The following is a 13,353-nucleotide window of genomic DNA, read 5'->3' as shown; positions in this document are numbered from 1 at the left end:
AGTGATGATCACTTGCTGTGTCAGTGTGGGACTGAATGAGTTACGGTTGTATTCACTTGCTGTATTGGGTGTTAGGACCTCAGTTGGTGTTAATTGCTGCGGTAACCAAATTCCTGATCGTGGGCTCATGGGCCACCATTTTTTTTTGTATTCGGATACAAGAGGACATATCAATCCCAGCAGGAAGAGGTCCAGCAACTTGTTTGGTTTTTGAACCATGAGTAGTAAAAATTTTTTTAACATGGATGAAAAGAAAACTTAGCGCATCTGATTGCTGTTATACAATTACAGTTAGTCTTACAAAACATTCTCCCAATTCTCTCCACTTGGCCAAACCCACAAGTAATCCCTTTCCAGGCAACACTCCCTCTGGATATTTAAATAGGAAATCCAGTCAGGTTACACAAGGCAGACTGCTGTAACTTCAATGAAGGTATACCACATGACCTCTACCCTCTTCCACTTTGCAGTGCAATTCAGAATAAAACCGCTTGCCTGAGATTTCTCAACAGCTGCAGCTATCTCCAGCCATTTCCAGCTCAACAGCTAAAAACCAACTATCCACAGTAACTCTAATGTACCTTTTTTCCCTTTCATCTCAGTCCCATTGTTCTCACATCTCTTTGAAGTTCAAACCCTTCCAAATATACATCTTGTCTTTGCATTTGGGTGAATAAAAATATAATTTCCCCACCACTATTTAGCTATGGACTCCTGCAAGATTCATACATTTTCCTTGATACCTCTGACTCCCTTTTGAAATTTTAACAGCCTCTCAACTTATCTAAAAATGCATATGTTAGATCTTACCTATTTACTTGTGCCTCAACTTAACACCTCTTATCCTTTTCATGTTTCCAGATCCCCAGATAACCTGATTCCTATCAAACTCTCGTCCAGATTAATTAAATCACAGACAGACATGGACACCCGGCCTTCTTTACAGAATAACACAATATTCCCCAAAATATTAAACAAGTAACATCCATTCTCACAGGGAGGATTGATAGAACTGCTTAAAGCACTTTAATTTACAATGAATATAGGTTTAAGTCGATTAGAAGCTGAGCAATGTCTCCTCTTGTCCCATGCAGACATCACCAATGATCACCTTGATATTCCTCATGATCTTCTCTGTGGTGGAGTTCATCATATCTTTTTTAATTTGTTGTCTTCATATCAAGCTGTTACACTCAAGAAAATGGTAAATATTGAAAAGAAGCACCACACTTTCGGATTTGGACACTACAACCTTGGAGTTGATGTTTACTAGACCGATACGAGGGATGAGGGAATTCTGTTCGTCTGGAAAATCTGGAGAACCTTGGATTGTTCTCCTTAGAGAAGAGAATGTTTATGGGATATTTAATCAAGGCATTCAATATCATGAAGGGTTTTTGATAAAGTAAATAAGGAAAAACTGGTGGCAATATTTATGACAGATGGTGAAAGAGCAGGGGAAGTGTGTTTAATCAGACAGCTTTGAAAGAGCCAGCAAATGCATGAGAGTTGAAGAGTCCCCTTTCATGCTGTATCACAGTGATTCTATGTTGTAACTGGAGACAGAACTGGAGCAAAGGAAGGAAGCTCAGGGTTTGACATTGAGCCTCCTGAGATGTTCTGCTGTTAACTCACAAGTCTGAGCCTCTCAGATACTGCTTGAGCCAGCAGCAATTCTCCAGCTTGACCCTTGGACTCGATTACCCTGATTTATGGTTAAAACCTTCACCACGGCTGAGCTTTTTACTGTATTTGGCTTTTGTCAGTCTCATCATTCTAGCGCTTGTTCCATTCGCCTAGTGACTGACAGTGCTCAGCGCACAGAGACTGAACAGACTTGGTGTCCTAGTTTCCCTCTCCCCTCATTGATGCACTCATGTCCTGTGGCTGCCACCTGTTCCATACCCCATCCCATTTCCTCTTTGCGCTCCAGGTTTGTCCATGTGTGGGGCAGTGTTTGCTTCACCAAGACTCCAGCTCTTGCCATCAGTCTGTGCTGAATCCACAAGGTGGCAGGATGCGGGTGCTATAATCAGGTGGGTGTTACAGTCCCTGGTCTGCTGTAAACCTCGACTGTGGCAGAGTGTAGAGGCCCATGTGTAAATAGTGGTCTCAAAGCGATCACTAGGATTCAGCAGCTATCAGTGGAAGGAAGGAAGGAGGAGAATTGGCAGGAAGTTTACATGGACCAATTGTGTTTTCAATTTTTTTACAGAGGGAGTTCCATGGAGCTGAAACTCGGAGGAACCGATTAACTCTCATGGTTCATGGAGAGCAGCAGACAGGCAGGAACCTGACGCAAAAAAAAAGTTACCACCACCACCACTTTGATGATGTCTCTCCGGAAGATCCTCCCTGTTGGAAACGTAGCTACAGCAGACCAAAAAACACTTTGTCCAGAGTTAGCAGAAATCATTGATGTGTTTGAGCTGAGATTGTTGAACGGACTCAAGGCCCAGGCCAGGGGCTGTCAGCACTCAGTCAGCCAGCCCATCAGGCAGCTCCTCCTCCAACCCCGGAAGGCAGAGAAAATCATGTCACATGAGTATCCCACTCCACCACACCACCTTCATCTCGGGTTCTCACTTCTGGCCATTAAGTAGTCTTCCCTGCTCGCAGTCGGTTCAAATATAGCCTTGGACTAATTTCTCTCATCCCCCTATACGTGTTCTACTGTCACGCAGACGCTGGCTGTTTCACCACCCTCTATGGGACTTGTCTGTGTAAACTGGACTGCAAATCATGGTGCAGAGTTGAGAGAGCTACTGAGCACCACCTCAAACCACCTGCCTCTCTCTCCTGGCCTTGAATTGAGGGGAAGTCATTCTCAGCTTCCCTCAGAGCCAGGGACACTGTGGAAAATTGCAGTCCACTGCTGAAAGTCTGATCCAATTGCTGCAGTTATTTGGGCCTGAAGAGGACGTGAAAGTATCATCCACTCCTCCCCCTCCAATCCCTGCAGAAACAGTGGTGTTAGTGCCTTTGTCTTATCCACTGCTGTGTCCCTGCTGTATCACCTTGAGCCTCAACAGAAATAGTTCATTCCACTTTTGGGTGTCTGTGCTCTGAAGGTGTTGTTTCATTATTAGGGATGAATGTCTTTGGCTGCCTAGATATGAAAGGTTCTACAGAGGGAGATAATCACTTTGTCACAGCGGATCATCACAATCTGTAGCTCCTACACATCACTGCTGCCAGGCAGTTCATTTCTTCCAAACAAGAGTGGTTGGTGTATAGGAGGGTGGGAAACATCAGCCTGCGGGGATACACCATGCATTCATCCCAGGTGGTCCCCACAAAACACATTTGGGAATTGACCTTTGTTTCTTGTACTCTGCAGTGTGCTGCTGACCCACAGCCCCTTGTGAATACTGTTTGTAATAATTATCAATGCTAACTACATAATGTTGACAAAAAATAAACATCCAACACACGTAGAAACTGATTGCAACTGGAGCTGACTTTACTTTTCCACAATATCCCCATATTCCTTAATTCCCAAAAATCTGTCAACCTTGATAACACAACACAGAAGCAAAATACTGCAGATACTGGAGATCTGAAATAAAAACAGAAAATTCTGGAAATACATAGCAGGTCAAGCAACATCTGTGAAGAGAGAAACAGAGTTCATTTTTCAGGTCGACAACTTGTCATCAGAATTCTGTCTTGAACAAACTCAATGACTGAGTATCCAGAGCTCTCTGGGGTAGGGAATTCCAAAGATTCAAAACTCTCTGAATGACAAAATTTCTCATCTCAGTCCAAAATGGCCGACCCCTATCCTGAGTTTGTGACTCTCCGTGTTCTGGACTCTTCAGCCAAGGGGTGGGGGTGGAAGGTGGAGGGAGGGGAAACACCCTTCAAGAATTTGATACATTCAATGAGATTACCTCTTGTTTTTCTAAGCTGTGCCACGGCCTATGTTATTTAAGCTTAGGCCTGACTAGAGCCAGGCTGCCTGTGCACCCTCCTAATTTCCACACACAACATTCCTGCCACATCAGTGAAGATCACTTGCTGTATCGGAGGGATTGATAGAACTGCTTAAAGTCTTTATTAAGTGCAGGTTAAAGTACTCAAATTGCTTTAAGGCTTGATTTCCTGTGGATGATGTGTATCGAAGATTCCTGGCCAAGTTAGTTTACCAAATCCCAGGCTCTCCTTTAGCGGTATTAGAAGCTGCAGTGCTTCCTCATGCCCCATGCAGGCATCACCAATGATCACCTCGATATCTCTCATCATCATCTCTGTGGTGGGTTTTGACATATCTTTTTTAATTTGTTATCTTCACAGCAAGTTCTTACGCTCCAGAAATTAAGAATTGAAAAGGTGCACCACACTTTAGTAAATGTCCACACCAAGGCCTTGGTGTTCAATTCCTAGAGTAATACAAGGGATGAGGGACTTCAGATCAAGTGGAGAATCTGGGAGTGTCCTCCTTAGAGCAGATAAGTTTAATGGGAGATTTAATCAAGGCATTCAATATCATGAAGGGTTTTATATATATATTAATGACCTAGGCTGTGGTGTTCAGAGCCTGATTTCAAAATTTGCACATGATACGAAGTTTGGAAACATTATCAACTGTGATGAGAGTAGCCTTGAACGTCAAAAGGACATAGACATGTTGGTGGATTGGGCAGACAAGTGGCAGATGAAGTTCAATGCAGAGAAATGTGAGGTGATTCATTTTGGTAGGAAGAATATGGAGAGACAGTATAAAATAAAGGGAAACTCTAAAGGAGGTGCAGCAACAGAGTACATAAGTCATTGAAGATGGCAGGACGTTGGGAGAGCATTTAATAAAAGCACTTGGTATCTTAGGTTTTATTAATAGGAGCATTGAGTACAAGAGAAAGGAGATCATGCTGAACTTGTATAAGACACTAATTAGGCCTCATCTGGAGTACTGCGTCCAGTTTGGGCACCATACTTGAGGAAGAATGTGAAGGCATTGGAGAGGGTACAGAGGAAATTCATAAGAATGATTCCCAGGATGAAGAACTGTAGCTATGAGAATAGATTGGAGAAGTTGGGATTGTTTTCCTTGGAGAAAAGAAGGCTTGGCGGAGACTTGATAAAGGTATTCAAGATCGTGAGGGGTAAGGTCAGGGTAAATAGTGAGAAACTGTTGCTACTCAGGAGAACTCAATGAGAGGGCACAGATTCTAAATAATTGGCAAAAGGAGTACAAATAATGAGAGGAAAATTTTTTCACCCAAAGGGTGGTTGGCGTCTGGAATGAACTTCCTGAGAGGGTGGTGGAGGCAGGTTCGATTGAGGTAGCGAAAAAGGAATTGGGTGACTATCTGAAAAAGAATGTGCAATGTTACGGGGATAAGGCAGGGGAGTGGGACTAGGTAGAATCCTTTTTCAATGAGTCAGTGCAGACTCAATGGGCCAAATGGCCTCCTTCTGTACTGTAAAGATTCTCTGATTCTGTAATTAAGTAGAAACCATTTCCAATGACGGCAATATAAGACAGATGGTGAAAGAGTCAGGGAGTGTATCTAATGAAAGTCCCCTTCCATGCAGTATCATTGAGTGAATCTTTATCATACCTGGAGATAGAATGGGAGCAAAGGAAAGACCGAATGGCCTCCTGTGCTGTAAGTTTCTATGAAACAACCAACTTGCTCATCCTGTAAACAGATATTTAAGCTGAGGACTGTGCCCATTTTCTCCTGGTTGCTCTCTCCTAACTCCCCACACATACACCGTCCCTGCCACGCCAGTGAAACAAACACACATGCTTGATCCATGTAAGATTGAATAACGGAGCAGGCTCAAAGGGCTGAATGGTGTACTCCTGCTTCATAGTCCTATGTCCTATGTAAGTGGTTGTGACAAATCTGCAATTACCTGAATGTCATTCTCACAAATGGAGACTCTGAAAAATCTGTATTGACAGTGCTTTCACTTCTGTGGATAACATTTCGTTTATTAATAGATGTAAAATCAACACTGTTTTGGTTACAAACTGCAGGAGCAGAGGCCTTCCCTCCTGTTGCAGAGGTAGCTCACAAAATACAGCATGACACTGCTGTCTCCTTTCAATGTGTTAGAAAAAGGAGGACAGGCTCTCAGATTGTGATTGGAAACTTGGAAAAGATGGGTACAAGCGCAAGGGCCCTTTATACAGGAATTATTTCTTCTTCACAAGGACAACTGGGCTCTACTCGTTCCCTCCAACCTCAGGAATCCACACGCCCCCAAACACCCATTCGACTTCGAGATCTGGGCATTTTTGTACAAGCAAAATCAAGGCCTTGGGCAGGGTGCAGAGTGCTGATTGTCTTCAGTCTGACTCTCTGGTGGTCCAAGTGAGTCCTGGCTCATTCGGTGACGCCCAACTTCAATGGTGACTTGTAAAACGCCTATTGGAACCCGTCACTAGAAGGAACAAAATGCAGATTGTTAACAGTTTTACTTAACAAGTACACCTCAGCATGATTTCACCCAAACACCCTCTCCCTTCAACAGATGCCTTTGTCGCACTTGCAGCTCCACATATCCAAAGTTTGCAGCTCAGCCTGTGAACCATGGGACAATGCTAACCATTTGACAACAACATGCACTTAGATAGCGCCTTTAACAGAGTAAAAATGTCCCAAGGTGCAAAATTGGACACTGAATCTGATAAAGAAATATTAGAGGACAGGTGACTAGAAGCTTAGTCAAAGAGGAAGATTTTTTAAAAAATCATAACAGAGAGTTGGAGAGGTATAGAGAGGTCATTCCAGAGCTCAAGGCCCCAGGCAGCAGAAGGCACGGCCGCCAATGCTGCAGCGATGGGAATCGGAGGATGGTCAAGAGGCCGGAATTAGAGAATTGCAGAATCTGCGTGATACTCAGTCACAAGCTGGAGGAGGTTACAGAGATAGGGAGGGTTGTAGGGGCTGAAGGAGGTTACAGAGAGAGGGAGGGGTTGTAGAGACTGGAGGAGGTTAAGGCGAAAGGAAGCGTTGTAGGGGCTGGAGGAGGTTACAGAGATAGTGAGTGTTGTAGGGGCTGGAGGAGGTTACAGAGAGAGGGAGGGTTGTAGGAGCTGGAGGAGATTACAGAGATAGTGAGGGTTGCAGGGGCTGGAGAAGGTTACAGAGATAGGGAGAGTTGTGGGGGCTGGAGGAGGTTACAGAGATGGGGTTGTAGAGACTGGAAATGGTTACAGAGATAGGGAGCGGTGTTGGGGCTGGAGGAGGTAACAGAGATAGGGAGAGTTGTAGGGGCTGGAGGATGTTACAGAGATAGGGAGGGTTGTGAGGGCTGGAGAAGGTTACAGAGATAGGGAGCGGTGTAGGGGCTGCAGGAGGTTACAGAGATATGGAGCGTTGTAGGGGCAGGAGGAGGTTACAGAGATAGGGAGGGGTGTAGGGGCTGGAGGAGGTTACAGAGATAGGGAGGGGTGTAGGGGCTGGAGGAGGTTACAGAGATAGGGAGCGGTGTAGGGGCTGGAGGAGGTTACAAAGATAGGGAGGCATGTAGGGACTGGAGGAGGTTACAGAGATAGGGAGGTTTGTAGTGGCTGGAGGAGGTTACATAGATAGGGAGGTTGGTAGGGCCTGGAGGAGGTTACAGAGATAGGGAGGGTTGTAGGGGCTGGAGGACATTACAGAGATAGGGAGGGGTGTAGGGGCTGGAGGAGGTTACAGAGATAGCGAGCGGTGTAGGGGCTAGAGGAGGGTCCAGGGATAGGGAGGGTTGTAGGGCCTGGTGGAGGTTACAGAGATGGGGAGATTTGTAGAGGCTGGAGGTGGTTACGTAAATATGGAGCGGTGTAGGGGCTGGAGGAGGTTACAGAGATGGGGTTGTAGGGACTGGAAATGGTTACAGAGATAGGGAGCGGTGTAGGGGCTGCAGGAGGTTACAGAGATAGGGAGGGGTGTAGGGGCTGGAGGAGGTTACAGAGATAGGGAGGGGTGTAGGGGCTGGAGGAGGTTACATTGATAGCGAGCATTGTCGGGGCTGGAGGAGGTTACAGAGATGGGGTTGTAGGGACTGGAAATGGTTACAGAGATAGGGAGCGGTGTAGGGGCTGCAGGAGGTTACAGAGATAGGGAGGGGTGTAGGGGCTGGAGGAGGTTACAGAGATAGGGAGCGGTGTAGGAGCAGGAGGAGGTTACAGCGATAGGGAGGGTTGTAGGGGCTGGAGGAGGTTACAGAGATGGTATTGTAGAGACTGGAGGAGGTTACAGAGATAGGGAGCGGTGTAGGGGCTGGAGGAAGTTACCGAGTTAGGGAGGGTTGTGGGGGCTGGAGGTGTTTACATAAATAGGGAGGGGTGCAGCAGCTGGAGGAGGTTACATAGATAGGGAGAGGTGTACGGGGTGGAAGAGGTTACAGAGAAAGGGAGCGGTATAGGAGCTGGAGGAGGTTACAGAGATAGGGAGGGTTGTAGGAGCAGGAGGATGTTACAGAGATAGGGAAGGGTGTAGGGGCTGGAGGAGGTTACAGAGATAGGGAGGGGTGTAGTGGTTGGAGGAGGTTACAGATATAGGGAGGGGGGTAGGTGCTGGAGGATGTCACAGAGATAGTGAGGGTTGCAGGGGCTGGAGAAGGTTACAGAGATAGGGAGAGTTGTAGGGGCTGGAGGAGGTTACAGAGATGGGGTTGTAGAGACTGGAAATGGTTACAGAGATAGGGAGCGGTGTAGGGGCTGCAGGAGGTTACAGAGATAGGGAGGGTTGTAGGGGCTGGAGGAGGTTACAGAGATGGGGTTGTAGAGACTGGAAATGGTTACAGAGATAGGGAGCGGTGTAGGGGCTGGAGGAGGTTACAGCGATAGTGAGCAGTCTAGGAGCTGGAGGAGGTTACAGCGATAGGGAGGGTTGTAGGGGCTGGAGGAGGTTACAGAGATGGTATTGTAGAGACTGGAGGAGGTTACAGAGATAGGGAGCGGTGTAGGGGCTGGAAGAAGTTACCGAGTTAGGGAGGGTTGTGGGGGCTGGAGGTGTTTACATAAATAGGGAGGGGTGCAGCAGCTGGAGGAGGTTACAGAGATAGGGAGGGTTGTAGGAGCAGGAGGACGTTACAGAGATAGGGAAGGGTGTAGGGGCTGGAGGAGGTTACAGAGATAGGGAGGGGTGTAGGGGCTGGAGGAGGTTACATTGATAGCGAGCATTGTCGGGGCTGGAGGAGGTTACAGAGATGGGGTTGTAGAGACTGGAGTAGGTAACAGAGATAGGGAGCGGTGTAGGAGCAGGAGGAGGTTACAGCGATAGGGAGGGTTGTAGGGGCTGGAGGAGGTTACAGAGATGGTATTGTAGAGACTGGAGGAGGTTACAGAGATAGGGAGCGGTGTAGGGGCTGGAGGAAGTTACCGAGTTAGGGAGGGTTGTGGGGGCTGGAGGTGTTTACATAAATAGGGAGGGGTGCAGCAGCTGGAGGAGGTTACATAGATAGGGAGAGGTGTACGGGGTGGAAGAGGTTACAGAGAAAGGGAGCGGTATAGGAGCTGGAGGAGGTTACAGAGATAGGGAGGGTTGTAGGAGCAGGAGGATGTTACAGAGATAGGGAAGGGTGTAGGGGCTGGAGGAGGTTACAGAGATAGGGAGGGGTGTAGTGGTTGGAGGAGGTTACAGATATAGGGAGGGGGGTAGGTGCTGGAGGATGTCACAGAGATAGTGAGGGTTGCGGGGCTGGAGAAGGTTACAGAGATAGGGAGAGTTGTAGGGGCTGGAGGAGGTTACAAGATAGGGAGGGGTGTAGGGGCGGGAGAAGGTTACAGAGATAGGGAGTGTTGTAGGGGCTGGAGGAGGTTACAGAGATGGGGTTGTAGAGACTGGAAATGGTTACAGAGATAGGGAGCGGTGTAGGGGCTGCAGGAGGTTACAGAGATAGGGAGCGGTGTAGGGGCTGGAGGAGGTAACATTGATAGCGAGCATTGTCGGGGCTGGAGGAGGTTACAGAGATAGGGAGGGTTGTATGGGCTGGAGGAGGTTACAGAGATAGGGAGGGGTGTAGGGGCTGGAGGAGGTTACAGAGATAGGGAGGGGTGTAGGGGCTGGAGGAGGTTACATTGATAGCGAGCATTGTCGGGGCTGGAGGAGGTTACAGAGATGGGGTTGTAGAGACTGGAAATGGTTACAGAGATAGGGAGGGTTGTAGGGGCTGGAGGAGGTTACAGAGATGGTATTGTAGAGACTGGAGGAGGTTACAGAGATAGGGAGGGGTGTAGAGGCTGGAGGAGGTTACAGAGATAGGGAGGGGTGTATGGGCTGGAGGTGGTTACAGAGATAGGGAGGGTTGTATGGGCTGGAGGAGGTTACAGAGACCGGGAGGGGTGTAGGGGCTGGAGGATTTTACAGAGATAGGGAGGGGTGTAGGGGCTGGAGGAGGTTACATTGATAGCGAGCATTGTCGGGGCTGGAGGAGGTTACAGAGATGGTATTGTAGAGACTGGAGGAGGTTACAGAGATAGGGAGCGGTGTAGGGGCTGGAGGAAGTTACCGAGTTAGGGAGGGTTGTGGGGGCTGGAGGTGTTTACATAAATAGGGAGGGGTGCAGCAGCTGGAGGAGGTTACATAGATAGGGAGAGGTGTAGGGGATGTAAGAGGTTACAGAGAAAGGGAGCGGTATAGGAGCTGGAGGAGGTTCCAGAGATAGGGAAGGGTGTAGGGGCTGCAGGAGGTTACAGAGATAGGGAGCGGTGCAGGAGCTGGAGGATGTTACAGAGATAGGGAGGGGTGTAGTGGCTGGAGGAGGTTACAGATATAGGGAGGGGGGTAGGTGCTGGAGGATGTCACAGAGATAGTGAGGGTTGCAGGGGCTGGAGAAGGTTACAGAGATAGGGAGAGTTGTAGGGGCTGGAGGAGGTTACACAGATAGGGAGGGTTGTGAGGGCTGGAGGAGGTTACAGAGATAGGGAGGGTTGTGAGGGCTGGAGGTGGTTACATACATAGGGAGGGGTGTAGGGGCTGGAGGAGGTTACAGATATAGGGAGGGGTGTAGGGGCTGGAGGAGGTTACAGAGATGGGGTTTTAGAGACTGGAGGAGGTTACAGAGATAGGGAGGGGTGTAGGGCCTGGAGGAGGTAACAGAGATAGGGAGGGGATAGGGCCTGGAGGAGGTAACAGAGATAGGGAGGGGATAGGGCCTGGAGGAGGTAACAGAGATAGGGAGGGGTGTAGGGCCTGGAGGAGGTAACAGAGATAGGGAGGGGATAGGGCCTGGAGGAGGTAACAGAGACAGGGAGCGTTGTAGGGGCTGGAGGAGGTTACACAGATAGGGAGGTTCGAAGGGGCTGGAGGAGGATACAGAAATAGGGAGGGTTGTGGGGGCTGGAGGAGGTTACAGAGATAGGGAGGTTCGAAGGGGCTGGAGGAGGATACAGAAATAGGGAGGGTTGTGGGGGCTGGAGGTGGTTACATAAATAGGGAGGGGTGTAGGGGCAGGAGGAGGTTACAGAGATAGAGAGGGTTGAATGGGCTGGAGGAGGTTACAGAGATAGGGAGTGTTGTAGGGGCTGGAGGAGGTTACAGAGATAGGGAGTGGTGCAGGGGCTGGAGGAGGTTACAGAGATAGGGAGGGGTTTAGGGGCTGGAGGAGGTTACAAAGATGGGGTTGTAGAGACTGGAGGAGGTTACAGAGATAGGGAGAGTTGTAGGGGCTGGAGATGGTTACATAGATAGGGAGGTTTGTAGGGGCTGGAGGAGGTAACAGAAATAGGGAGGTTTGTAGGGGCTGCAGGAGGTTACAGAGATAGGGAGCGGTGTAGGGGCGGCAGGAGGTTACAGAGATATGGAGCGTTGTAGGGGCAGGAGGAGGTTACAGAGATAGGGAGGGATGTCGGATCTGGAGGGGGTTACAGAGATAGGGAGGGGTGTAGGGGCTGGAGGAGGTTACAGAGATAGGGAGGGGTGTAGGGGCTGGAGGAGGTTACAGAGATGGGGTTGTAGAGACTGGAGGAGGTAACAGAGATAGGGAGGGGTGTAGGGGCTGGAGGAGGTTACAGAGATAGGGAGGGGTGTAGGGGCAGGAGGAGGTTACAGAGATAGGGAGGGGTGTAGGGGCAGGAGGAGATTACAGAGATAGTGAGGGTTGCAGGGGCTGGCGGAGGTTACAGAGATTGGGTGGGTTGTGGGGGCTGGAGGAGGTTACAGAGATAGGGAGGGGTATAGGGGCAGGAGGAAGTTACAGAGATAGGGAGGGTTGTATGGGTGGGAGGAGGTCACAGAGATGGGGATGTAGAGACTGGAAATGGTTACAGAGATAGAGAGGTTTGTAGGGGCTGTAGGAGGTTACAGAGATAGGGAGCGGTGTAGGGCCTGGAGGAGGTTACCGAGTTAGGGAGGGCGATAGGTGCTGGATGAGGTTACAGAGATAGGGAGGGTTGTAGGGGCAGGAGTTGTTTACAGAGATAGCGAGGTTTGTAGGGTCTGGAGGATGATACAGAGAAAGGGAGCGGTGTAGGGGCTGGAGGAGGTTACAGAGATAGGGAGCGGTGTAGGGGCAGGAGGAGGTTACAAAGATAGAGAGGTTTGTAGGGGCAGGAGGAGGTTACAGAGATAGGGAGGGATGTCGGAGCTGGAGGGGGTTACAGAGATAGGGAGGGGTGTAGGGGCTGGAGGAGGTTACAGAGATAGGGAGGGGTGTAGGGGCTGGAGGAGGTTACAGAGATAGGGAGGGGTGTAGGGGCAGGAGGAGATTACAGAGATAGTGAGGGTTGCAGGGGCTGGCGGAGGTTACAGAGATTGGGTGGGTTGTGGGGGCTGGAGGAGGTTACAGAGATAGGGAGGGGTATAGGGGCAGGAGGAAGTTACAGAGATAGGGAGGGTTGTATGGGTGGGAGGAGGTCACAGAGATGGGGATGTAGAGACTGGAAATGGTTACAGAGCTAGGGAGGTTTGTAGGGGCTGTAGGAGGTTACAGAGATAGCGAGCGGTGAAGGAGCTGGAGGAGGTTACAGAGATAGGGAGGGTTGTGAGGGCTGGAGGTGGTTACATACATAGGGAGGGGTGTAGGGGCTGGAGGAGGTTACACAGATAGGGAGGTTTGTAGGGGCTGGAGGAGATAACAGAAATAGGGAGGTTTGTAGGGGCTGGAGGATGTTACAGAGATAGGGAGCGGTGTAGGGGCTGCAGGAGGTTACAGAGATAGGGAGCAGTTTAGGGACTGCAGGAGGTTACACAGATAGGGAGGGGTGTAGGGACTGCAGGAGGTTACACAGATAGGGAGGTTTGTAGGGGCTGGAGGAGATAACGGAAATACGGAGGTTTGTAGGGGCTGGAGGAGGTTACAAACATAGCGAGCGTTGTAGGGGCTGGAGGAGTTTACAGGGATAGGGAGGGTTGAAAGTCCTGGAGGAGGTTGCAGAGATAGGGAGGGTTGTATGGGCGGGAGGAGGTAACA

At 49.2% G+C, this 13,353-nt stretch overlaps 1 protein-coding gene across 2 annotated transcripts in view; it reads right to left on the bottom strand.

The window, feature by feature from the left end:
• Window positions 1-5,931: 5,931 nt before the first annotated feature.
• Window positions 5,932-13,353, bottom strand: part of LOC121269311 (membrane-spanning 4-domains subfamily A member 18-like) — a 93,963-nt gene continuing 86,541 nt past the window's right edge. For both annotated transcript variants that reach the window (XM_041173850.1, XM_041173851.1), the window contains one exon: window positions 5,932-6,396. In XM_041173850.1, coding sequence (XP_041029784.1) covers window positions 6,359-6,396 — 38 coding nt within the window. In that variant the 3' untranslated portion in view covers window positions 5,932-6,358. The remainder of the gene's footprint in view (window positions 6,397-13,353) is intronic.

Source organism: Carcharodon carcharias, chromosome 24 (genome assembly GCF_017639515.1).
Source record: "Carcharodon carcharias isolate sCarCar2 chromosome 24, sCarCar2.pri, whole genome shotgun sequence".
In the NCBI taxonomy this organism is placed as follows: domain Eukaryota; kingdom Metazoa; phylum Chordata; class Chondrichthyes; order Lamniformes; family Lamnidae; genus Carcharodon; species Carcharodon carcharias.
Note: the sequence above shows the minus strand (reverse complement) of the source record. Positions and strands in the feature narration are given on the sequence as shown.